General features: G+C 43.6%; 1 protein-coding gene across 1 annotated transcript in view; it reads right to left on the bottom strand.

Annotated features, from left to right (window-relative positions):
• The window catches only part of SND1 (staphylococcal nuclease and tudor domain containing 1), a 439,500-nt gene that overhangs the window by 352,620 nt on the left and 59,402 nt on the right, over positions 1 to 27,478 (bottom strand). Inside the window, exons 9-10 of the mRNA XM_007446006.1 lie at positions 27,073 to 27,163; positions 14,034 to 14,147 (exon numbers count right to left, since the gene is read on the bottom strand). Of these exons, the coding sequence (XP_007446068.1) occupies positions 14,034 to 14,147; positions 27,073 to 27,163 (205 nt within the window). The remainder of the gene's footprint in view (positions 1 to 14,033; positions 14,148 to 27,072; positions 27,164 to 27,478) is intronic.

Raw genomic sequence — 27,478 nt, 5'->3', positions numbered from 1 at the left:
GGGGGGGGGCGGGCAGGGAGCCATCCTGGCAACAAGACACAAAGGGCTTGGACTGCCGCCTGCTTCTATATAACACAAACAGGTAAGGAATTAGGTGATTAGAGAGCCTTCTGCCAGCAGGGCGAAATATCAGCCCCTCTGGGAACGCATGTCTGTGGTGGAAATTCTTTGCACTGTGTTACAGCACAACCGGCCCAAGAGCTACCTCAGCTCTGAATGGACTTTTTCCTACTTTCTACTTCAGGCAAACCTTCTCTTTTAAGAATGAGGATATAATAATTGTAAAGACAGAAACAATTTATCCACACAAAAGTTGGTGGAAACTTGGTAAATTACAGGATGTCCACATTCTGTAAAACTGCACAGCCATTAAAAATCATGTTTTAGAAAATTATCTAAAGGCCAGGGGAAGTGCTCTGTTACAAAACATGAACACAGAAGCAGCTAAGAAGGCTGTGAGATATTAACAGTGTTGAGGTTGCCTCTGGATTGGTGAGATATAATTTATATTTTCTTTAAAAATTTTCCAAAATTTATGAAGTGAACATGTTTCATATATAAGGGAAAAAATGTCTATGGTAGAGAATGTATGTAAAGATGAAATCAGAAGCTTAAGCCATCTAATGGGGTTACTGTATGAAAATAATGAATGAAAACTAAACAAATAATAAAGTATCCAGGAGCAGATGCTCAAGGGGCTCGGAAACCTGTACAAAGAGGACAAGTACTGAGACTCTACTAAAGAGAGAATCCAATCTCTTCATAGAGTTGGCCTGACTGTTCTAAACAGTGAAAGTACTGCCAGGAAAACTTCATATAGGAGACAAGACCATTAAGGAGACACAGTTCACCCACTTTTCTGATGTTAAACACTCATTGGAAATATAAATTTGGATCTCTTGATTATCAACTATGTGCCTCCAAAATAGTTGTGGGAAATATTTTAATTTGTAAAAATACATTGAAATAAGAAAGCAGAACCAGCTGCTGCTTCTGGTAGCTGGCAGAAATTCTGAAAAACAGGAGCTCGGAGAGAAGTCCACCCAGTGTAAGGGAGAGGGTCACCAACGTGCCCAGCCAACATCGAAGTCTAGAGGACACGTTTGGAGACAAGTAAAACAGATCTGTTAGAATCCTGGTTCCTGCACTTACAGAGAAGGGGCCTTGAGCAACTTACCGAATCTTCCCAAGCCTCTGTCTCCTCATCTCTCTAACAGAGACGGGGAGGGGGGAGCTAACACACGCGCTGGGCCACACTCTGCCTGGGCCACGTGGGCATCCAGGGCACCTGAGCCTTCCTCAGTATCCAGCACCCCCTTTACTCCAATTCTGTAAACAATAAATAGACTTCCTCTACAAGAAAGAGAACACGTTGGCCCATTAGAACCTTCCAGTCTATTTGGCAGCTGGACTTCATATCATGAATGAATACAGCCACAAACTGACTTTCAGATCACATCTTTGTGAGTTCATTTAGCATAAATCAATTAACCAGCCAAACAGACTGCACTTCTCAGCCTGTGAAGCTCAGAGCTGAGCCCTGAAAAGAAGCCGGGCTGAGCAGAAGACCTTCTCTAAGACCTTAAAAAAAGAAGTGTCCCTCCTCCTCAGTCTTAATAGAGTCCTCACCACCCAACACTAAACATGCGCGAGTACTTCTGTGCTCCTGTCACGATTCACAAGGCGCTTTAGGATCTTGCTATGCTGTGTCCTGAACCGTGACAAAGCTGTGTGTGTGCCATAAAACACCTGCATTTTCTTGCATCCGTCTGAGTGCTGCCTGCACGTGGTGAAGGCAGGCACACTCCTCTTCCTGCACCCTTCTCTTTGCCTTGCAAATCCAGTGAATATAAGCAAGAGCACGTGAGGTGTGAATCCACCTCTAACAGCACACCACTTCATGAACGTTTGCACTTTTTATCATGAAGTTCACCCAGAAACTGCTAACGGGCCCACCTCAACTAAACAGCAGCTCAAATAGTATGTCATATACCCTAAGAAATTCCACTGCTCCCTAGAGAGCTCTGTCCTCTGAAGCAGACAAATTTCTTCAGGCGGAACTCTCATATCTCCTTTCACTGGAATCCTCAGGAGATGTTCTAAGCTGAGAAAGGATACGTCTGGTTTCACAGTTGGCTCTGAAACCTGCGGGGGAGAAAAGCTCATCCAGGAAACAGCAGAGATATTACTGCGTTTAAGTCCGGCTCCAGGAAGAAAAACAGTACCGTCAGAGACCAAAACCCTGGAAAAGTAAACCGCCACTTTGCCACTGCGAGGAGCAACAACCCAGAACACTAGTCTCAACAGAAACACCTGCAACTGTGAAAGATGAACTCTCCAGGCTCCAACCGCAGAGACTCGAACACAAGTAGCTTACAAACCACACCGTGGCCTAGCCTCTACTCCGGGGTTAAAATCTGGATTTCACGTGAGAACCAACACGGTGCATGCCTCTGCCTCTGTGCTGGGGCTTGGAGGGAGGGTGGGAGGAAGGGAAGCCAGGAAGAGAAGGGCCGTGGCAGACCCCTATCCACACTGCAAGTTGGCTGTTCGATTAAAAGATATGGCATCAACGGAGATCCACTTAATCTTTGTCCTCAGAGCAGTCCCGTGCAAACCCAGAAGGCCAGAGCTCATCTGTAGCAGATGAGAGGCAATAATGTTGGCAGCCATATTTGCAGTGAATCTAACAGTTAACAATCAAATGATTTGCCCTTGTAGAACTTCCCACCGGGGGTACCTTAGAACGACACATGTGAACATCATTTTCCTAGCAGGGGAGGGGGCAGAGGTGGAGGAAATGTACCGAGGTTAAACAGAAGCCAGAAAGAGCAATGAGTCCCTACTCCCCAGCTTCTGAATTCCAAGTCACTTCAGCAACACCACCAGCTTTAAGGTATACAAGCATGGAGCGGGGGGGAGGATATCTAATAATAACCAGGGGCCCAAATGGTGTTACAAGCAGAAGCCGCCTTACGGCTTCCCTGGTGCAGGGGACATGGGTTCGTGCCCCGGTCCGGGAAGATCCCACATGCCGTGGAGCGGCTGGGCCCGTGAGCCATGGCCGCTGAGCCTGCGCATCCGGAGTCTGTGCTCCGCAACGGGAGAAGCCACAACAGTGAGAAGCCTGTGTACTGCAAAAAAAAAAAAAAAAAAAAAAAAAAATGACGCTCCTTCTGGCTGAACCAAAAGCAAGGCAGCTAAAGGGAGACAGTGAACTTCAACTCTGCAGAGGTGAAATGAGGATTCATTTGCAGGCTCATGCAGCATCCAAAACACAGCCCAGAGAATTTCAGAGCAACATTCAAGACTAGGGGGACACTGGGGGCAGTGAGGAGCTCCTTTGTAACGCATGAGAACAGTAACAGGATGACCAAATTTCCTGTGCCTGGAGTGATGTCATCATTCAAATCAAAGCTTACAAATTTCCTCTCTGCGCTCTGGGAGGGAGGGTGGTAGGGGGAATGGGAGGCACCACAGCAGGGATAGGAGAGGTAACTGAAAGAACTCCAGGGACTTCCCTGGCAGTCCACCTCCCGATGCAGGGGGTGCGGGTTCGATACCTGGTTGGGGAGCCAAGACCCCACATGCCTCGCGGCCAAAAAACCAAAACCATAAAACAGAAGCAATATTCTAACAAATTCAGTAAAGACTTTAAAAATGGTCCACACCCAAAAAAAGAGAAAAAATTTGTTTTTCTTTTTAAAAAAAAAGAAATCCAAAGGAAAACTAGAGTGGCAGGAGCACAAATCCATACTCTCACCATTCAGATAATTGCAGAAATACTTCCAAGTCAAAGCACAAAAGCAAACAAAAGAAAGGGCACCAGCTTGTATTAAAACTTTTGAGGACCCTGAGGTGGGGGAGATGATGTCGGGAGAGGGCAAGAGGGTAGAGGCACAAAGAAACAGGCCACAAGTCTCCAGAGTAGCCACTCAGGGATGGGCACAGGAGCAAGGAGAGAGCATGTTCCCACTTGAGCACATTCAATTATAGTTCAAAACAGAGATATTAAACACTATCAGCTTCTGCCCTGGGAATTCATTTCTTGTGGGATGATGAGGGTGAGAGATGAAAGGCTGTAGGATTTTATTGCCCTGAATTTTCAGTTTGTCAAGTCCCATTTACTACCGCAGGTACCTTAGGGCTAATCTGTATCTCTGGGGATGGAGACATCTCTCTCAAACAGAGCCCCAATGACTCTTCTCCCACTGTGGGATTTTACGGATATCTAATAATAACCAGGGGCCCAAATGGTGTTACAAGCAGAAGCCGCCTTACGGCTTCTCAACTGAGAAGCTTACATTTTCTGTAACATTGATATTACGGAGTCCATGCATCTCCAGAATAACCGTAACTTCTTGGTATGCAAACAGGACTGTCTAGACTGAGAGAACCATCACTCCTCCCAGAGAAGAGGGTTGGAAGGGGGTGAGGGAAGAAGAGGTGAAGCCAAAGGGCTTTAAGAGCGAGGAGGCAAGCGCCACAAAGGATCTTCGAAGGTGAGGCAGAAGCTGGCCAAGGGCAGGGAGGAACCCGGATGTTTTCCTGAAGAAAACACTGAGCTGGTGGTAGCTTAATACACACTGAAATGAAGAGCAAAGGGCTGGGATAACTTCTTTGCGCTTTATAAGAAATAAAAAATAAATAAAATAAGCTGCTTTGAGTGATGTCAAGTATCCCTCATCTTAAAGTACAAACTGGCCTAATAATCCTGGCTGTCCCAATGGCCAAAACCAGCAAGGGGAGCCGGCTGCCAGCCCTCCCATGCAGAACACAGTGGGTGCACTCCCTCACAGCAGCTGCACTAACAGAGAAAGGGGAAAGGGGGGCCAATGAGACTAGTGTGGTACAGTCTGCACCCCCATCCATAGGGACCTGCTCCAGCCAGAGCCTGAGGGAGCCGGCCTGGGCATGGGGCACCCCAGCCGCCCCTCCGCAGACACCCACCCACAGCTCCTGCAGGGCAGGCTTTCTAAAACAAGCCCCTCCAGCCGGATGAGCAGATGCTAAAGGCAGTTCTATATGAAAGAATGCAGCTTTCTCTGGATTAGGAAATGGTTTCCTAGATAAGAAAGACTTAAAGCACAAGCAAATAAAAAAAAAAAAAAAAAAAAAAAAAAAAAACTCAAACCTTTCTACCAGCCTCCCTAGTACTGATGGGGAAAACATCCCAGGAAAGATAGAGCAGTAAACTCAGAAAGTCAAGTGTCAGGTGTAGTCTGTCCATTCCGCACATTCCCAGATTATGAACAACGAGATGAGAGCCGATGAGAACGAAAGGAGACATTATACAACAAACATGTGAGTATCAACTATGGGCCGGGGAGTGAGCTGGCAACAGACCTGAAGAAATGCGAAATCTACTCGCCCCAGAAAAATCATACAGAGTATGAAAGGGGGACGAGAGAAAAGGGCATTTTAAAGCAGAAACTAGAAACTACAGGAACTACAGGCGACCCTTACGTGGGTTATCCAGAATCGGCAGAACAGCAGAAGGAACCAGATTCTGGTACCAGTGTCTGAACACAGAGACGCAGCAGATGCCCACATAAAGGGGAAGCTTCTGCTCAGCCTTACAAAGGGCCCAATACAGTGAGACAAGGATGAAGGAGATTATATCCACTGGCTTCTAGCAGAGAAGTAAGGAGCACAAAGTCTCCATGATGTCTTTACGGCTAAACCGAACAGAGCCTCCTGTGAAATAGCAATATGCCAAGGTGGCCACCAACACAACCCTGAACCACGCAGAGGCATCCGCAGCCGAAAACAGGCTCGGATCACATGAGATGGTGAGATGAAGGCCTATAAAAATGTGAACAACTCACAAACTGGCCAAGGATTTCAAAGGCGGGCTGAAATGAAAAGTGACGTGAGAAATATGCCTAAGCAATAGGCCTGTCATTTGCAGGAGGAAAAAAAGCAACCGTCTGTGTCCTTGAGCTTCCCCTTCTAGTCTCAGTTCTGAAAAGCCTTTTCCACAGCAGTGACATGTCCTGACACTGCTTCATCCACAATCTACCACCCAGTCTAAAGTATACCTTGTGACCACACCGTGCACAAACTGGTCAGAATTTGAGACTCAATTTCTAAGATTATAAGCATCTTACTAATAAAAATAATTTCCCAGGTCCACAGCACCTGTAACACATGAGGAACTGGAACGCTTGGGTTTTGAACTGAACAAAATTTTCCCAGTACAAAGCTAATCAGTCCACCAAGGAAAGAAACCTACAACCCTGGCCTGCAGAAGCACAAGGCACTGGATGACTGCACTAAACTTGCCTTGCATATAAATGTTATGCCAAAAAAAAAAACACAGTCTAAACACAGTGTAGGTAGCTCTGCAATCAGTATCTCATAAATAAAGAGAGAAAGATGAAAGGAAAGCTTCTCTAATTGATTTTAAATTTTTTTCCAAGCAAAGAAATAATCTGACAACCAACAAGGTCATCAAGAGTTAAAAAAAAAAAAAAAGATAGCCCTCAGGGGAAAAGCGCACCTAAAAACTCCAATGAATCAAGACATCTGAACTGATATCTATGAAAGAGGGATAACTTGGGAAAGCCTGAAAAAGAGTAGAGGTGTTAAAAGAAATTCAGTTGGCAACCAACCTGCAGAAGCACTTAAAATCCTGAAATTAACCCCTCTGGTGGACTGAACCCAATCTGCCCTGGGCTACTGGAATACCACTACAGGGAAAACCAGTGCCCAGGGAGAGGCAGGGCTCATCACCCCAATGGCGGCAACTAGATTGAAACCAGGAGTGGGGAAGAGAAAGTGCCTACAGAAAACCAAGCCATGTGTGACCTGACCATCAAAACAAGCAATCCAATTAGGAAGTAGGAAAAAATCCGACTGCAAAAACTCCCTCCTGGGGCCTTCGACACCAATACACTGGCTCAAGTTGCAATGGCTAACAGAAGCAGTCACAGATATTAGCGATGGATTAGGAGCACTAAAAATGATGTCGCTCAAAAATAATGTATGGATTAGGTCTTCAGCCTCAGCATATAACGTAGATTTAAACATTTATTAAATGCCTACAGTAGTCCCAGCACTCTGCAAGCTTCGGAAAAAGAGGGGAGACAGGAAGCGGAGAAAAACATACCATTCCTGCCATCAGGGGAGTTTAGGCTTCACGGTGGAAAGCAGGCCTGGACATCAACAGACAGAACAGGATGATACAGAGAAGGAAAGGACTGGGTATGGAAATCCCTGGCCTAAAGAGGCTTTCAAGAACCAAGGCAAGAAAGAGGGTTACCTCAACATAGCAGCTATGTTAAATGGTCACAGGGGGGACACGGGTTCGTGCCCCGGTCTGGGAAGATCCCACGTGCCGCAGAGTGGCTGGGCCCGCGAGCCATGGCCGCTGAGCCTGCGCGTGCTCCGCAACGGGAGAAGGCACGGCAGTGAGAGGCCCGAGTACCACATTAAAAAAAATAATAAAAAAAAATAAAGGTCACAGGACAGTAAATATGATGGGGCTGTCAACTCTGGAAACAAAAGAAACTTACTGCAGCTCACAGGACTGAACAGAGACAAGAAATATGAACACAGCGGCACTGGGAAGATTTAGATAAATTGAAAATACAGAACTGGTAACAGTGATGATTAAATAAACAGAGAAGAAAGACAGAGAGAGAAGGATTGAAAGACATAAATGCACAAGGTTTGGAAAAGGCTTAACCAGCAAGACCCACTAGGAGACTGTTAAACTCCCACAAAAATTATTTGTAGAGGAGAGGCAAGATCATGGGAAAGGGGATGCATTAGCTAAAGGACACAAAAGAAAACATAATTTGTAATAGAGAGAAAAAAGTAAACCAAAGGGAAATAGATAGGCAATTACTGTCTTCTCCAGGTTATAATTCACTTATAAAGAGCGGTGGAACATACATTTTAGGAAACTGGATCCACCCAGATATGAAATGTCTTGACTCTGGTGACCACTCCAGCTGAACAACAGGTATTAATCTTTAAAAAATGACTGGATATATACATCCTGGAATCTTAAATAGATGAGCTAAGACCAAGCCATCGTCTCTTAATGGTAATTTTTTCAGTCCGCTAACAAAGAAGTTTCAAGTGTTCTTCTCAAAAATGCCCAGATCAAACAAATCTGAAGCCGGTACAGAATGCCTCTGCTGGCGCTCTGACATATTCTATGTCCTCTGATCACATTGCTGCAAGTCCCCAAATCTCTCCATTGGAAACCGGTGAAATGCTATATCCATTTCAGAGAGCTTCTGCTTTTCTCCAAGGTCCTCAATGCCAGGCTGGAGTCCCTCTGTAATCTGCTATTTGCCTTATGCTTCCCAGTCACACATGCAAGATCACAGTCAGTGGGTTTACTGGTTTGCCCCTGCTACACTTAGGGACTGCAGCCCCAGAGCTTCCTGTTGGTATGCATCTCAGCTGGCAGCATTGTCTGCTCTAGGGTCCAGAAGGACCACTCATCATGCTTTCAGAAATCTAACCTGGAGGAAACAGGTTGAGAACCACCTTCAATCGTGTCTAAATGGCAAAGCACCCTGGGGTCCTGCACAACAAATGGTGATATTAGCACCTGAAACCACCCTGCCTCTGAGAAAAAACCCTTAAGCATTGCGAGGTATCACTAATAATGTGCCTACCTGCAGCTCCGTAAGAGGAGACCCAGTGGGCTCAGGCCTGGGAAACAAACCCTTCAAACAGGCAGCGAGGACTCTGGGAGATTAGGCAGACTGCAGCTTTAACAAAACTGATCCTACAGTGCCCAGGTCTGAATATTTAGAGGCCGTGCTGTGAAAGAACATTTATATGGTGAGTAAGTTCACAGGGAGGAGGCTGAAAGACAGGGTGATGGAAACCAATACAAGTTGAAAGCATGAAACCACAGATGAGAGATGAGGGGAAGGGTTTCCACACTTCCCGGGGGTGGGGTGAGTGAGTGAGAGTGTGTGTGTGTGTGTGTGTGTGTGTGTGTGTGTGTGCGTATGTCTAGGAACTTCTGAGGTGTGTGTGTATGTGTGTGTGTGTGTGTGTGTCTAGGAACTTCTGAGGCATGAGCACCACTGTCCAGTATCTGTGATAACTCAGCTCTTTCCCTACTACAATAGCACCGCAAGATAGGACTTCATGGGGAAATAAATCAGCCCCTTCATCAAATGCCCAGGGGTTGTATTTCCTTTGTCATTAACACTCCAAGTGTAACACAAAGCCCGAAGCAGCCCTGGGCAATAGAGCACTAGGTTTTCCAGTTTCAGATCAAAGCCAAAAGCTCTCTAGGAAGTCCTGAGATGCACAACGTGTTTTCTCCTTTAAGGCAGCAGCTCAGAAAACTCATAGCCTTTCTCCAAGATTTAGCACTTGTATCTTTGTGGCAAACAACTGGATAACACACACTACACGTTTAGAGAAACCCTGATACATGTTCGGGTCACAGGAGCGCCACATACCAGTGTCCAAAATGGATCTCAGCCTGAAGGAGCTACATCTCCAAAGAGATGACGCTGGATTCACCCTAATAATCCAAAAGTTTGGTGCCACAGAAACAGAATCAACAGCATCAGACATCCAACTGTACTCCTTCTGAGGGAAATACTACACACTCTAGCTTTTAACTCTGTCACATGTTCCAGCAACAAATCAAGCTCTAACCAAAATCTGGGAGCCGTGGCTAACCCATGAATTTCCGGGTGCTACTGGAAAAGAGCTGCCTAGAATGCAAACAGTTCCTTTGATCGTGCAGTTTTCTCCAGAGCCCTTCCTCTGGCTACAATTAGAAAGTAACCAAAACGGGGGAATGGAAGTACACCGTTAGCCTTGGGCAAAACCTCCTTGCCTTCTCATGTATAATTTAATAGAATGAATTTGTCTCTGTATTTAAAAAAAGGAAAATCCAATTTGCCCTACTATCCCCACAATATACAAAGGTGTCTCAGAAGATCTGTATTAGCTGATGTCACATTAATTTTTAGGGTAGGGGGGAGACAAACATTAAATGAACCTCCCCATTCTTACCTGAAGGGCAAACCCCACTGGGTCATCATCTGGGAGCTTGTAGGGAGGCCCACCCACAGCAGGAGTCTCTGCACACCACCTGCCTGCCCCTGAGGAAGCTCATGCAAAGACTCCCTCTTCATCTCCTCCTCCAGTTCCTTAATCTGCGCCTTATCCCACTCTGTTCTTTTGTGTAGAATGAGCTCCAATACCATAAGCTGCCAAGTTACTTTCTCTCCATTTCAAAGCCACTGACACCCCCCTCCCCCAAAATGTCCCCAAATTCGAGAGAAGGCAATCTCCTGAGGGTTTCATTTGGCACTCTCCACGGTCCCTCCGTCATCTCCAAACAACCGTCAAGCATCCTTTGTTTCTGTGAGTACGAGACCATTACCCAATTCCCAAAACATACCCTCGACATCTTTGAAGAGTCCATCAGCCCTGTTCTAACTAGGACAGCCGCATGGTCTTGGTACACATTGTGCCGGGCACGAGGGCACCTGGCCAAGTGGACCGAGGGAGAGTGGGAGCTAAAATTCAGCCTCCACTCTACTTGCCAAGCCATGTGCCCTGATGTGAGGCTGCCTGAAGGAAGGGGCACCCTTCTCTAACCTGCACAAGGGTGCAATGTGGCCTAACAGAGGTCCCGACATCCAGGCCTAGAGTACTTGACTGGACTCCCCTTGTAGTATAGGAACTGTTGGTACACAGTAAAGAACACTAGGGAAACCAAAGACTCCAAGGGGACTCCTGCTTGCCTAGTCATTACACACATATAGTTACAGCCTCACTGGGATCTCTGGGTGATTTCTATTCCTACACCCATACTGTAAATTTCTTTAAGATAAGCAGAGAGCAGAATCTCCACTCATTGTGAGGGTTCCAGGGAGAATCCTTCAAGTAGAAAGACTCCTCCAGGGTGAGAGGCTACTGGAGCCACATCCACAGCCTCTCCTTCCTCATACCTTTCACCCCCAGGTGAGCTTTACCAAAAACAAAGCCAGAACCCCTCGCTACAGATCAGTTTTCATCTAGCATGATCTTCTTTTATAGACGCAAAGTACTTTCATGTTTTATAAATGAAAGCCACCAACACAAGCACACTCAAACCCAAAAGGTGCCATTCCTTAAAATCGTTCAAGACAAAAGCCTACAAGGCATGGCAGACATGTTTTCAACACGTGGCCTCTGCCTAACTCCCAAACTCATTTCTTACTAACCCCTGGCATTAAGTATCCTCTATTCCACTCATACAAAATTACTCACAGTTCATCACATGCCCCACATTCTCTCTCTTTTCATGAGTATCCGGGAATATTCACAGGACATGCATGATCTGGCCCTGCCCATATTTTGGACCACACAGGCATCACACCACTCATGCACCATCCACAGAGGCCATCCATTCCCTATTCCCAAACTCACCCGGTTCCTGTCGTTGCTGCTGTCTTGGTCAGAAATTGTCTTCCCCTCACTTTTTACCTAGCTAACTCCTAATCAGCCTTCAGGCCTTAAAAGTCACTTCCTCAAAGAAGCCTTCCCAGATTATGCATTCTTATAAACACTAAACTTTCATAACACAAGACATAAACGTGATTACTTGTGAATTTCCCCTACTAGATTTTACAGTTCCATGAGAGTAGTTCCATGAGGGTTTATTCCCCACTGCAACCCCAGCATAGCATCTGGTACAAAGTGGGTACCCAGTAAGTATTTATCAATGACAATGAACCTATTCATCTGAATTCCTAAACCTGTGCTGTCCATTACAGTAGCCACTACACACCTGTGGCTACTGAGCCCTAGAAATATGCTAGGATGAACTGAGATCCAAGTATAAAATATACATCAGATTTCCAAGACACAGTAAAAAAAAAAAGTAAAATATCTCATGAATTTTTTACATTCATTAAATGTTGAAATGATACTGTTTTGGATATAGTGAGTCAAATAAACTGCATTAAAATTAATGTTCTTTAAAACATAGCTACTAGACAATTTTAAATAACACACAGAGCTCACGTTTGGGGCTTGCATTATGTGTCTATTGGGCAGTGCTGGTCTAGAGTGCCCTTTCTCTCATCTGCTCACTTCTCGTCCGTGAGCACTCGAGGTATACGAGCTGCTCCTGGGAAGCCTTCCCAAGCACCCACCACAACAGGGCTCTTCACAGCACCCACCACCACTGTACTCAAAGTGTATTATATTAATTTCTTATGTGACCCTCATTAAAATCTTCCAAAGGAATTTAATGAACAAATAAGGGAAATCATTCTTCATTTCACTCAAAAGCCATATGTTAACTCTTAGAGCTGAGACTCACTTAGAACTTCCTTAAAATGGAGTAAGATCTCAGGAGTGAACAGAAGTCTAACAAATAAAATAAGAGATAACCTACCTTGATAAAGAACAAGAAATTCTATAAACATGATCCTGCCTAAACTGGGAGATGTATTCTGACAACTTTCTGTCATCCGCTAGGCTAAGGGAAATCCATCCATTACCCCCTGAGGAGTTCCAAAGGATCCGAGAAAAACGAAAACTTCTCAGTGGTAGTTTAGTTCTTACTCCAGAAAACTTGCTGTCGTCAGACCTAAGCTATAACTCCCCCACGCCCCTAAAAACTGCTTAAAATTCAGCTACTGAGTCTCCTTTAACATAATGCTTTGGCTGATGATGCAGGCACAAAGATTAACGTTCAAGAATTCCAAAGTTGTGGTTGCCGTGGGAACCTTAATTCCAACTGCATGGCACAGATGCAGAACTGTGGACTACTCCCAGCGCTGACAACACTGGACATGTGTATTTACTCTGTGCAATGAGGCAGAGCTACAGTTACCGAGAGAACCTTATTTTGGCATTTCTAGGCTTTCGTGCATTTACATTCTCAACCTTACCACAATCCTGTTTGCTGCATTAAACTGCCTCCTCCGTGGGAAAGAAAAGGCTGGGGGGTTGGGGGTCGAGATGAACTGATTGGCCAGACATTCAAAGAACCCATCTTGTATGGGTTTCTTACGCATGATCTGACTCAAAAGACAATCACAATATTTTCATTTGACTCTTATGGGCTGTCTCTAAACTCTCACACAAATGAAAACAGGGCCTGAATTTCAACTCGTGAATGCACCAAGACGTGCAAGACATCAGAAAAGCAAATTTCAAGTCTCTAGAACTACAAAAGGGATACATTAAAAAGCCACACAGCATTAACTTCAACCACACCGTTCAATTTGCCTGTGGCACCAGCTCTCACCGAGGACCCAGTTCTATAACCAATCGACACAGTTACACACTTTAGTTATCAGAAGGCAAAAACAGGGGCTAAAAAGATGTCTGTAAAAACAAGACAGCCAGACAAACAAAGAAGTTCAACCACAATCCCTTTCCCCAACCTCTTAACATAACAATGGAAAGAAAATGACCACAGAATTTAAAACAAAACTGCCTGCAGTTTTCAGCCTAAACATAATTTCTCAAAGTTGACATACCCAAACCATACACATTGGCTAGGCAAGCACCCTTGCTGCCAAAAGATCCAACAAACAGCAAGAAACAGTACAGCTAATAATTCTAGTTACCACTCGGAAAAGATGAGTAGGTGGCCCCAGATAATATATATACCAAAATTCATTTCTTCCTAGAGCAAAAACGTACAGATCAAATCAAAATGACCAGCAGAACAAGCCTTACTATCATGCATGTGAGACATAGATCTTTTCCTCCCCTTATCCTCAGATAATAAGATGCCGTTAGTAAACAAGACTCATTTACCACCTAACATATACCAACCTTAACTCCTCTCAAGCCCCTTAGGGAGGAATGCCAACAGGGCCCATCGAAAATGAAGGAGAGTAGTGAGTGTGGTTCAGGAGAAATTGAGACCTGCCCAATAGCAGCTAGGCTGCAAATGCTAGGAAATAATACTTTGGCGATTTATACACTACTTGTCCGTTAGCATTCTCCCACACATGGACCACATCTAACTAATTCTCCACCTCCTCCACTTTGGTTTTGGAAAAGAGGCTTTGCTGCTTTTCTCATCTCACCTGTGTATTCTCCCCCTCCAGCCTCGGTGGTCGGATGCTGGACAAGTGGATGGTCTTGTAGTCCCCAGAGTTCAGCTTCACAACAATGGCATCGGCATTCAGCACCTGCATCACCTGTGGGAGAGAAGGCAAAAATGCTTAAACGTTGCCTCGATAGCCCAAATCTCATAGCACATATGCCAAGGAGCAAGGCACACCCAGTTACGGGAAGAAGGATGGGATCAAGAGCCATTTGGGATAGATCCAGTATCCTTCTTTATGGTACAACAATGTTGAAGAAAACTATCCTATAATTATCAGCTCCCAAAGAGATGGTGATTTCTCATTGAGACAGGATCTGTATCATTCATAAAGACAGTCAAGGGGCTTCCCTGGTGGCGCAGTTGTTGAGAATCCGCCTGCCGACGCAGGGGACACGGGTTCGTGCCCCGGTCCGGGAAGATCCCACATGCCGCGGAGCGGCTGGGCCCGTGAGCCATGGCCGCTGAGCCTGCGCGTCCGGAGCCTGTGCTCCGCAACGGGAGAGGCCACAACAGTGAGAGGCCCCCGTACCGCAAAATTTTTTCTAGAAGATCACACAAAAGTTGGGAAGGGAAGGAAGGAAGTCAACTAGGCTACTACAAAATCTAGACTGAGGAGAAAAAAAAAAAAAAAAAAAAAAAAAAAAAAAAAAAAAAGACAGTCAAGCTTTTTTTTAATCCTTTGCCCTGACCAAGATTTGTGGTTAACTACAAAGCTTACAAACTGGAAATCCAGTCTCTACGTGCTATTGAAGATTTTCCTTGAAACAGGTTCTAAGCTGCAATCAAAATGCCTATCACAACATGATTCTAGGAAAAGAGGCAAGGGCTGGATTAGAAGAAGGTAGCAGCACTAGATGAGAAAGAACCAAAATAGGACGCCCCAGTGCAGAGCAGAAAAATCAAAGGCAAGTGAAGGGCAAAAAGAATTGTCATCTCAGCGTGCGAAAGGAGATGCTCAGCTGTTAATCTCACCGGCAGAAACATTAAATTGCTAAGATATTACTTCAATTACTCTGAAAGCCTCCTTTTCAGAGCACTACTATGGGCATCTCTGTTTTGGAACCCAAAGTCAGTAACACTGGACCCCACTCTCAGCCAATGATTAACTCCCAATCTGGGGTAGTTTATAAGGATATCTATTCAAGGGCAAAAGCACCAATATTCCTCTGTGGAGGTTATTAGAACACTCCACCAATGTGTAGAGAATAAAATTCCATTGAAACCAGACTAGGACCACATCAGGGTTGTAACTAGACCTCATAATTCAGCCAGCAGTCTACAATTCACCCAATTATATTCAGAACCTGTTGTTATAAGGCTGTTTGGATTTTTTTGCAAGTAACACTTTGCTATGAGGTAGCTATTGACTACAAAACACAGTCACCATCGGCAGAACCAAAACTAACTCTCCTAGGCTTCAATCAGACCCCAACAGGAGCAAACAGGTAGCTGAACAAACTACTGGGGTCAGCTGCACCGTGAGTGTAGACTTGCAAAATTCCCTTCCTCTTTTATATGTGAAACAAAAGGAGTCGGCCTCTCCTTTGCTGTGGTGGGTATCACACTGGTAAGTATCCTAAAAGAGCCTTCACGAACTATTCCCTGGAAGGCTCACAACCTTTTACAACAGAATATACCCATTTATTTGCAGACTCCTGCAAAAGTGGCTAGTCCTACCTTTTCCAGAGAATGAGCCAACCACACACAAAAAAAGAGTAAAGAGTAATTTAAGGGACAATCTGAAGAAGGAGCAAAAAGCAAAACCAAGTGAGAAATTATACATGACAGGAAATAGCAGGAGGAAAGCGCCATCAAACAGAATGAATGAAAAAAGAAAGATGACAGCTGGAATCAAGCTATAAGTCCATGGATGGCTGACTATCGCTTGTGGATGGGAAGACATCCTGGGGTTTTAACATGGTAAGTAATGGAAGCAGTGTAGAGAAAAACAGGCCAAGGCCAAAAGAGTAGTAAAGAGTCTGAGAAAGAGCTGTGTAGATTAGGAGAGGGGGTAATTATTTTTAATTTTCAACTATGTCTAAGATTAACTTGCAAACCTGAATGCAGGAAAAAAAAAAACAGGCTCAAATAACCACAGCCATTCTGCTATAACCTTTTTCATAGATCTGAGAGTCACATAAAGGCTAATGCTAAAACTCAGACAGCCAGAATCCAAAACTCACCTGACCAGAAAACCTTAGGGAAGTCCAAGGGTAATCAAAAGCATGATGTGTGGTCACAAGAGGGTCAAGTCAAGGTCAGGAATGATTACCTAGGTATGAGTGGTGCCAAAGTGTATAGGACCCTCCAAATCAAAAAGCCCCTTATACCAGGCCCAATCATTTTAAGTGTAGATCTTAAAAACAGCCAAGAAGGTATAACCGAGAACACAGACTCAGTAACTGCAAAAAACAGAGCACATCTTGTTCCCATTATCACCTAGACACATTAATGCCAAGTAAAAATGCCCATCATAATGGAATCTCCCTCTCACTCCCTAAAGACAGCAGCAGTGGCTTGGCCAACTGACCAAAAGAAAAAGACCTCAACTAATGATTTCCCTATGCTTCAACATTCCACATTTGTATGACATGGATTACAGCACATGGGGATAGGGGAGGGGGCCACGAGGTATCCATGATACGTGCTATACTGCTATCCCACCTTCAAACCAAAAATTCCACAAAGCCATACCAAGCAAAACAGCTCGTACAGCAAATCAATACTGCTCCTCCCTCAAAAGTACAGGACCACTGCCCAACAGATACAGTAATCATCAGGCATCTCAAGTGCACGTACATCACAGTATTTCCTAAATCTCAATGATGGACCAAGCTACACATTCCTCTCACTGCAAAACTAACTCCTATTAAATTGTCAATTGCCAAAAACATAGGGAAGCTTCCTGTAATCAAGACATGAGAAATATCTAGACATTCTCTACTCCCTAGTCATGCTCAGAGAGAAATACAACCAGGGAAAGTATCATAGTGCTCACACCTTCACCCCCTGATTACAGAATGTGAACATCTAAGCATACCCCGGTGACAAGTTACTGGTATTCGTCACCCCTTATGATGCGTTAGCAGCCGCAGCAGCAGCAAACGGCTTCTTGGAGCTGTAAATTTCAGGCCTCAGCAGCAGACTCTGCTTGGCATCTCCCTGATTAGCAACCTCCTCTTCAGGAACTGTACACTCTGACACTGCCAGCTAAACGAGGTCTGCCCTTCTGAAGGGGTGTGAGTGTGCATGTCTGTGTGTGTGTGTGTGTGTATGTAAGTGTGGTTTATGGTGTTTTATTCCTCTGTAAATTGTGTCATTACTGTCCGGAGAACAAGCAGCTCCTGGGCAGAGACATGGAAGAAACAATAAAATAGTAGTTACAGTCACACACTGTGCAATAAGTAAAATGCAGAGCGGATTACTATCCAAAGCCTGCTCGTCAGCACCATCACAGACCACATTTATAACAGTAATATTTCTGATGGTGCTTTTCATCAGGACATTCTGAAGTATGCCCACATCATCGCTTACTTTCTCCACAAGCTACTGATCCCTAGTCAAAACACACACACACACACACACACACACACACACACTCACACACTCACACACACACCCTACCCTACCACACTCTCCAAGAGCAGAATCAACACAGAAAAAAAGGTCACTGGCTGGACTTGAGATATATGCCCTAAATCCAATTCCCTCCCCATTTCTTAGACCCCAACTGTAAAAGGAAAAATGAGTGGCTTGATGACACGTGCAGACTAAGGGCTGCCAAAAGTCAGGAGAACGGCAGCGTGCTGTCAGGGGCAAGGGACATCCATCCCTCACCCTGGCCTCCTGCCACACGCCCCATCTGCAGAGCCCAGCCACAGTGCTGCGCTCTGGATGCAAAGGGCTGGGGCTGCTCAGCTTGTAAAAACCCTGCGGCATCCATGCAACGAACATAAAGAGCCGACAACAGCCTCCTGAGCTAGAGACCCTCAGAAGAGTCCCCAGACACAACCACCAGTCCTACCAAAGCTGCCTAAGTTATCAGTACCAGATAGGAAGAAAAGGAACATCAGCCCAAACAGGGGTCCTTCAGGCACCACCAGCGAGCGCCCTTGATGGGGCCACTGGAAATGGGACACCAAACACCCTTTCTACTAACATTCGGCTGCCTCTCCTGCTCCCCGAGGCTGTCTGCCAGGTCTGTTCTCCCCAAGCTAATCCTGGAAACACTAGTGAAACAACACCAAAGTGGGGGAAATACGGAGCACCCCACCCAGTTACAGCAATGGCCGGGGCTCACTGCACAGATCCCTTCCCCAGCCCCCAGAACAGCACAGCTGCCACGCTTTGTCCTCACACAATACAAAGCGCCACTTTCTGATGCAAATACCCCTAGGCACCTAAGCACAAGCCAACAAACTGGACACCTTAAGGAGTACTTAAAAGGAAGCGAAGCATCAGACAAATTCCCGCAGAGGGGCAGCCGACAAAATACCCGACCCATACTCCTCGTAACTGTCAAGGTCATCAAAAGCAAAAAAAATCTGAGAAACCATCAAATCCAAGAGGAGCTTAAAGAGATATGACAACTAAATTTAGTGTGCTATTGAGGATGAGATTCTGCAACAGAAAACAGACATTAGAGAGAAAGTAATTTTAGTTGATAATAACGTATCAATGCTGATATACTACAATCGATGTGCCATAATCATGTCAGATAATAATAAGGGAAGCTGGGGGGGGAGTGGTGAAAGGGATTAATGTGGGAATTCCGTAGTATCTGTTAATTTTTCTGTAAATCTAAAACTCTTCTAAAAATAAAGTCTCAATTTAAAAACCTAGGTAAATGTTTACAAGTCTTTCCTAATTCAATCATTTTCTTATCAGCAAATTAGTTTGCTAACTTAGGCTACAAACCAAGTCTTGACCTCTTTTTGGTATAGGAGGGGCCACCTTCCTAGCCAAGACCATCCCCAGAACTTCCTTTTCATCTGAAAGCCATATGACAAAAGGTCAAGGAAGTAGCTAGTATTTTTTTGTTCTCTCCACGTTACCAAATAGGAATATAAAAGTCTAGCCAAAAATACTAAATATCCTTGCTTAAAAACCATCTCAGAGGGCTTCCCTGGTGGCACAGTGGTTGAGAGTCCGCCTGCCGATGCAGGGGACGCGGGTTCGTGCCCCGGTCCGGGAGGATCCTACATGCCACGGAGCGGCTGGGCCCGTGAGCCATGGCCGCTGAGCCTGCGCGTCCGGAGCCTGTGCTCCGCAAAGGGAGAGGCCACAGCGGTGAGAGGCCCGCGTACCGCAAAAAAAAAAAAAAAAAAAAAAAACCATCTCAGAGAGATATGATAATGAACTCCATTCAAAGCTATGACATTTTTGCACAGCAAAAAATCATCAGGGCCAAACCAAATAAGTACCAGAATCCACTGCATCCATGAATAGCTTATAACCTGACCTCCAAAACTGGACGTGGCCAACAATATCACACAGTTAACTACTTAGGGTTATCTCCCAGATGAAGCCCTAAAGGGTAATAAGCTCCTTGAGAACAGGAACCACTTCTCATTCTTTTGCATCTTCTCAAAGCACCTAGTGTGGGGCTCTGTTGGTTAAACAATCAGTTGGTACAGAGAACCAAGCTAGCAGCCTCTATCTTACCAGGCCGGGCGGCGAGAAGACTCCACCCCCTCTCCCCACCCCCAAGTGTTATTCAGGTCTGTGAAATCTGCAAGGCCCAAGCATCCAGCAGCAGGGACAGGGAAGCCAAGCCATGTGCTCAAGGGACCATATGGCTACCCACAGCACAGATCAGCTAAAATGCCACAGGGAAGGCAGGCAGGAAACTGGCAAGCCACGACAGGCACAAAAGTCTCAAGTAGGCTCAGCTAATCGCTGTGAAGTGAACACTCCTCTCTGCTAACCTGGAGAGAGAAGGATATAGCCCTCCCTAGCATTTCGTTCCTTAAGAAGAGAAGCTGCTTAAGCAGAGAATGGAAACCAGTCTTTGGGTGCCACATGTATCCAGAGAATACTTTGTTGAGTTTCAAATTTCTCAGAAGTGAGACTCTCGGCCAACATTCCAACCTACAGCTTTGCATCAGTTCCAGAAGTCACCCAGAGGGTCCCAGAGGCACCTGGTTAAAGAGTTCATAGGTCACCTTTAGCAGGCTTTGCAGGCTATTTAGCTGTTCCCTGTACAATTAATTCCTGGGAGGGAGTGGTCCTCTCTTCAGCAGTCACTCTATTTGTTCAGGCCTTAGGGTCACATCAGGCTCAGAGCAGAATCCTTCAGCGAGAACTTGCATGACTGTCAGACTATGTTAGGAAAGGCCCAAGGCACGTGCTTAGGACCTTTTTAGGTTTCCTTGAAAGAGTAGTTTGTCATTAACAAATGTTTTAAATTAGGCAAAATGACTACAAAACTGCAGCTGGGTTCTAGCTTGTGAAAAGAAATACAGATCATTTTCCCTTTTACATTTAATGCTGATATCCCATGTTCTACAACAGGGTTTGGTAAACTGTGGCCAAGGGCCCACCACTTACTCTTGTAAATAAAGTTTTAGTGGAACACAGCCACGCCCATCATTTACATATTACCCACAGCTGTTTTCTTGCTACAGTGGCAGAACTGAGTAGTTGGCAAAGAGACTGTATGACCCAGAAAGCCTAAAATATTTACCATATAGTCCTTTAAGAAAAAGTTTGTCAAGCTCTGCTCTACAACATATTAGAAAATGAACACACATGGGATATACACTAGTTACCATTCCTGGGGAGCTATTTGGCAAATATCCTCCAAAATACTCCTAAGGAAATAACTGCCATTTACATAGAGATTTATTCCATTTTCTAAAAATTGGAAAAGTGATAAACTACATAATAACTTACTGGGGACTAGTTAAATAAATTATGATGCAGCCTTATAATGGAACACTGTGAACAATAAAGCAAGTTCAAATATTTATTTTGTTACTCTCCCTAAATACCTCTACACAAAAATAAAGGGTTTGGGGGGCTGTTTTTTATTTTGTTTTGTTTTGTTGTTTGCCAAAAGCCCAAAAGGACAAAGATAATGGGAGAGAAGAATATAGCAACAAAACTTGGAAGCTGGAAAGCAGAGAGACGAGTGGTAACTGACTCCACAGACTCACAAAAGCTAAATCCTGAGCTAGTGGTGAGAAAAGAAAATAGCCTTTCTGATTTATACTGCAGACTTCCCCTACCCAAGAGTAAGAAACTATCAAATCAGGAATCTCAAGGGGGGATGAAAATAAGGCCCAAAACTAGGACTGGTTTAAAATCTATGTAAGAAGCACCTGGATTTCAAGATGTATGCCCTAAATCCCATACATGAGTTCATTGCTCCTAAGCCAGGGTTGAATACCTAATTCTTTGAGAGAGACAACCAAGGATCACCACATATCTGAGGAAAGCCTCTAATACGGAAAATAAGGGATCAAAATAACCAAAGAGAATTAAAAACAACAAAGACTATGCAGGGAGAAAAAAATCTTCAAAAACTTATTATTAATTCCTCAAAAACCTAACATGATATTCATCTCTGAAATATTACATATTATTTTTTTTTTTTTTTTTTTTATGTTAGGGGTAGGAGTTTATTAATTTATTTATTTTTGTTGTGTTGGGTCTTCGTTTCTGTGCGAGGGCTTTCTCCAGTTGCGGCAAGCGGGTGCCACTCTTCATCGCGGTGCGCGGGCCTCTCACTATCGCAGCCTCTCTTTTTGCGGAGCACAGGCTCCAGACGCGCAGGCTCAGCAGCTGTGGCTCACGGGCCCAGCCGCTCCGCGGCATGTGGGATCCTTCCCAGACCAGGGCTCGAACCCATGTTCCCTGCACTAGCAGGCAGACCCTCAACCACTGCGCCACCAGGGAAGCCCTACATATTATTTTTAAACAGTATAAGAGAAACATTCCGAGAACAAAGAAAGCTCTTAGAAATTAAAATACAGCATCATAAATGAAATATCTAATAGAAGAGATGAGAGACAAATATGAAGATATCTAGAAAGGAAAGACAAAAAGATGGAAAATATTAAGAAAAAATGAGAAGACTAGTGCACGAATTCAAACATCCAAACAGGAATTCTAGAAAAACAGAGAGCAGATAAACTAGATGGAAATCAACAACAAAATAGTTGAAATTCCCAGACATAAAGGACTAAAAATTAAACCACAACGTGCTCACACATGGGTAAACAAAGAGCATCATCGTGAAATTTCAGAATAAGGAAGAATTTGCTAACAGCTTACAGAAATAAAACATATATCATAAGGATGAGAGATCAGACCACTAAAATACATGGAAAAAAAAAACTCCATTAGATAAATGACAGTGGAGCAATGCCTTCATAATTCTAAAAGAAAATAACTTCTAACATAAAATTCTATACCCACCTAAACTATCATGTGTAATAACAGAGTAGATATGAAAGGTCTCAAAAAATGTATCTACCAAGCACTCTTTTCCCAAGAAGCTACAGAATGTGTGCCACAGAAATAAAGTAGTAAATCATAAAGAAGCCAAAAGATCCAGCAAACATAGTACCAATCCAGGAGTGAGGCAAAGAAAAACTCAGGATAATGGTAAAGAAATCGAAAGATGACAGCTTTATAAAAGAAAAAAAAAGAACTAATCCAGACTGGTACAGGTTACAAGGCTCCTGGAAAGTAGAATTGAAAAAGATAAAGGATAACAGACTGAATCAATGTCTTGAGAAGACATTTAGACAGCCAGAATGTGGGGGTTGAATTAATAAGTATGAGAAAGATATATACATAAATTTTAAAATAATTATTACCTCCAGGGAAAACAAAAAATCATGCAGGAAATTCAAAGTATTCATAATATGCTAATATGGCTCGGAAGTGATTAGCATTTACAAAGTAAACACTGAATATTAACTGAGCCAGAATTATGGTATAGTCCTATTAGAAGGCATAGAGAAAAATACATGCACACCCATGTGTGAAAAAACTAAATCTTCACCTTCCATGGCGTGAAGGAAAAGGGGTTATGCTTCAAAAATCAAGAGCGAGCAACGTAACAGTTTATTCCAAGACATGGATTAGCAAAGAGTTGAAAATGGCTGCCTCAAGGGAGAGGGAAACAGACAGTACATTTCTTAAGCAGAGAATACAAGTTCTTTAAAAATGTTTACATAGATGGCTGCCTCAAGGGAGAGGGAAACAAGATAGTACATTTCTTTTTTTCTTTTCCTTTTTTTTTTTTTTTTTAAGTGACTCAGCCTTTGCAGTGTTGTTTTGGGAGGTCACCACTCTTTTTATTAAAATTTTATTTATTTATTTATTTATTTTTGGCTGCATTGGGTCTTTGTTGCTGCATGCAGGCTCTCTCCAGTTGCTGCGAGCAGGGGCTGCTCTTCGTTGAAGTGCGCGGGCTCTAGGAGCGCAGACTTCAGTAGTTGTGGCACATGGGTTCAGTAGTTGTGGCTCACGTGCTCCAGAGCACAGGCTCAGTAGTTGTGGCGCATGGGCTTAGTTGCTTCGCGACATGTGGGACCTTCCCGGGCCAGGGATCAAGCCCGTGTCCACTGCATTGGCAGGTGGATTCTTAACCACTGCACAACCAGGGAAGCACCCACACAGTACATTTCTTAAGAAGACCCTAGATTTCTTTAAAAATGTTTACGTGTTAAAAATAAAAACTTACAAACTTAAAAATTATATACAAAGGAATATAAGTCAGGACTATTCAAAATTTGCTGCCAGTCTGCAATGAGATAAGGCACTTGTAGCAGAACATAAATCAACTACATCATTGAGAACATTTTTTCTGTAGCAAGATTTTCTTGATGAAAGCAGCAATGCCTTGGTTTACATTCTGGCTCAAGCTCCTTATATCATATCAAGGTACTCTGAGTAGGACTGGTATAGATCAAGGGTCAGCAGACTTCTTCGGTAAAGGGCCAGATAGCAAATATTTTAGGCTTTGCAGGCCATATGGTCTCTGTCACAACCACTCACCTCTGCCATCGTATCACAAAAACAGCTCTAGACAATATGTAAACGAACAGACATGGCTATGTGCCAACTTACTCATGACACTGAAATTTGAATATCATATTATTTCAATGTGCCACAGAAATTTTTTTCTACGTAAAATCCATTCTTAGCTCACAGAGCACACAAAAACAAGTGACGGGCCCGTGGGCCATAGTTTGCCAACCTCCGAGATTGACAGTATGATCAACTTTGTTTTTTAAAAAAAAACAAACCTGTGTCATAGTAATTCCATCTAGTATGAGCGTTTTTCCTTCTTTTTTATGTTTTTTCCTGTTTTAAAAACAAAAATAAGGCTGAAGAATTTCCAAAATTCAGTAAGTTTCAAAAACCATTTATCTACCTATAAACACCTTTTTCTCTCTACTCTCTGAACAGGTCTATATCCAAATGACCTAAATTTATGTTTAGGATACTACAGGATCCTTAATCAATTGGCTTTTGGAGGCAATCTCCTCTACTCTGGCATTGTAACAAATAAAACTTCATTGTAATTAAAAACAAAAGCAAAAAAAATGCCTCACCCTGTTTTAAAACAAAACAAAAAAGACAAAACATAGATTCTGGGATCCTGGATTTTTAAAAATGGAAGAAATGTCCTATAAATGTCCTAAAGCTCTCCTTTTTCTAGTTATCAATAAAATCATATTCAAGATAAATGCAAAGCCACTGACTCAATTGTCTAATCCTTTAGCTGAAGAATTTTTCTTCAGCAATGCCTTAGGTTCCCCAACCAGCCAAGGCCAAAAAAACCCTTCAAAATCTTCTAGGTTTCTCTACAAACTCAATTTCAACTGAGGAGGGGCTGCTAGGGACAGTACAGGATAATGAGACGCTCCCAAGGGTCATCTATATCACTAATATCACAGATGCCCAAAGTGATGATGGTGAAAAATGGAAGGCCTGCCTCCTTGGTGAGTGAATTATCATCCTTTCATTGTGCAGTGTAGTCTTTAGAACAGATTATAGGAAACATAAACACACCAAGTAAGTTTCAGTTAGGCAGAGCAGCCATGCCCAAGTTCCCAAACTGGTATGGTCCTCACACAAAGAAGCAGGGGTCCATTCTGATCTTCATCAAGATGTGGAAGATGCATAGGGAGTATCCAACCAGGGGCTCCTCCCACTAACGTCCACTAAAAGTCACGATTATACTTAATCTTACAGGTGTTTAGAGACCATCTACCAGAAGAGGGAAGGGGCCGCTTGAACATTTTGTGACCTACTACTTTGGGCATCATAAAAAAGAAAGTGAAGAAATTCAGCCAATTCCTCGGAGACTTGTTAAAATTTTACCATTCTAAGAAAAAGCATTCCAGGATTTTTCAGACTGACAATGCCACCTAGTGGCTTTGCATCTTAAACTCACTATTAGACATTTTTAGCACAGCCACTTCTCAAGCTCAAGGATATGGATATTTAACCACTTTAAGTCCATAAAGACAAAGCTTCCATTATGTCTTGCCAAAAGTAACAAACAGTTAAAAACACAAGCAATTTTGGGAAAGTGAGGTCTACTACAGGTTCTAACACTCAAGGTACCAAACCCCACAATGAAGGAAAAAACACTTCTACAGCACTCCTGCTGGACCCAATCTATCCAGTAGCTCTAGTTCACATCAGAGAAATCCATCCCAGGACACACCAGTGGAGAGCCCTCAATAAAACACATCACTAATTATTAGAGAAATGCAAATCAAAACTACAATGAGGTATCACTTCACACCAGTTACAATGGGCATCATCAGAAAATCTATAAACAACAAATGCTGGAGAGGGTGTAGAGAAAAGGGAACTCTCCTGCACTGTTGGTGGGAATGTAAATTGATACAGCCACTATGGAGAACAGTATGGAGGTCCCTTAAAAAACTAAAACTAGAATTACCATATGACCCAGCAATCCCACTACTGGGCATATACCCAGAGAAAACCATAATTCAAAAAGACACATGCACCCCAGTGTTCATTGCAGCACTATTTACAATAGCCAGGTCATGGAAGCAACCTAAATGTCCATCGACAGACGAATGGATAAAGAAGATCTGGTACATATATACAATGGAATATTACTCAGCCATAAAAAGGAACGAAATTGGGTCGTTTGTAGAGATGTGGATGGATCTAGAGACTGTCATACAGAGTGAAGTAAGTCAGAAAGAGAAAAACAAATATCGTATATTAACACATATATGTGGAATCTAGAAAAATGGTACAGATGACCTGGTTTTCAGGGCAGAAATAGAGACACAGATGTAGAGAACAAACGTATGGACACCAAGGGGGGAAAGCCACGGCAGGGTGGTGGTGTGATGAATTGGGCAATTGGGATTGACATGTATACACTGATGTGTATAAAATGGATGACTAATAAGAACCTGCTGTATAAAAAATAAAATTAAATTAAAAAATTTAAAAAAAACATAAAACACATCACATTAGAAAAAATTCAAATCCACAAGAGTCCCAAAACAGAAAGGAGAGAAATTTGAAGTCATATATACTTGGGCATAAGAAATCTAAGAGAGGGAGTTCCCTGGCAGTCCAGTGGTTAGGACTCAGTGCTTTCACTGCCATTGGCCCAGGTTCAATCCTTGGTGGGAACTAAGATCCTGCAGGCCATGCAGCATGGCCAAAAAAAGAAAAGAGAAATCTAAGAGAATGGCATTTGCTAAATAGACAGAACCTCCAGAATATAAGAGAGATTTCAAGGGGTCAATGTCTACAACTTTAACCCATGAACTTCTAATGAAGTTATGCAAATTCAAGGCAAGAAATTTAAGTTCTTATGGTTTCTAAGTCCGCTACAATAAATACACACGTGCATGCAATCATGCACACACATCCATGCAAGCCATGCAGTGGTTTGCCTAAAATAGAAATGCTTCAGCTCTTGACTGATTATTCAGAGCTCTATTATCACTAGCCTGACATCGTCCACAATGCATCTCCAGATGCTGAGAATGACTCACCTTGGCAACAAACTGCTTGTCCTTTTGGTCCAAATTAGCAGTGGGAGCCACATAGTCTCTCCATATTCTCAGCCTGCGCTCCTTGGCAAACCTGGCAACAAAGCAAGGATGCAAATCACTCAGATGGACTAGGTCAGCAATGGAATCCACCATCACCACAGGAGCAAACAGCACGGAATCCTACCCTATCTCGTAGACAAGGCACCCAGCAGAAACGGCCAATCAAACCTGAACAAAGCATGACAGCCACAAGAAAAACTGTAGAGCAACTGGAACTATCCAAGATGCATATATACCATAAACCCATGGCTGATAGGCTGAGGTCTGGGTATACACTTTTCTGAGTCTGAACAGTACAAGTCCACCTCAATAATTAGCTCTTTTGGCTTATCAAGTATCTCCTGAG

The sequence above is a fragment of the Lipotes vexillifer genome, unplaced genomic scaffold, assembly GCF_000442215.2.
Source record: "Lipotes vexillifer unplaced genomic scaffold, Lipotes_vexillifer_v1.1 scaffold156, whole genome shotgun sequence".
Classification (NCBI taxonomy): domain Eukaryota; kingdom Metazoa; phylum Chordata; class Mammalia; order Artiodactyla; family Lipotidae; genus Lipotes; species Lipotes vexillifer.
Note: the sequence above shows the minus strand (reverse complement) of the source record. Positions and strands in the feature narration are given on the sequence as shown.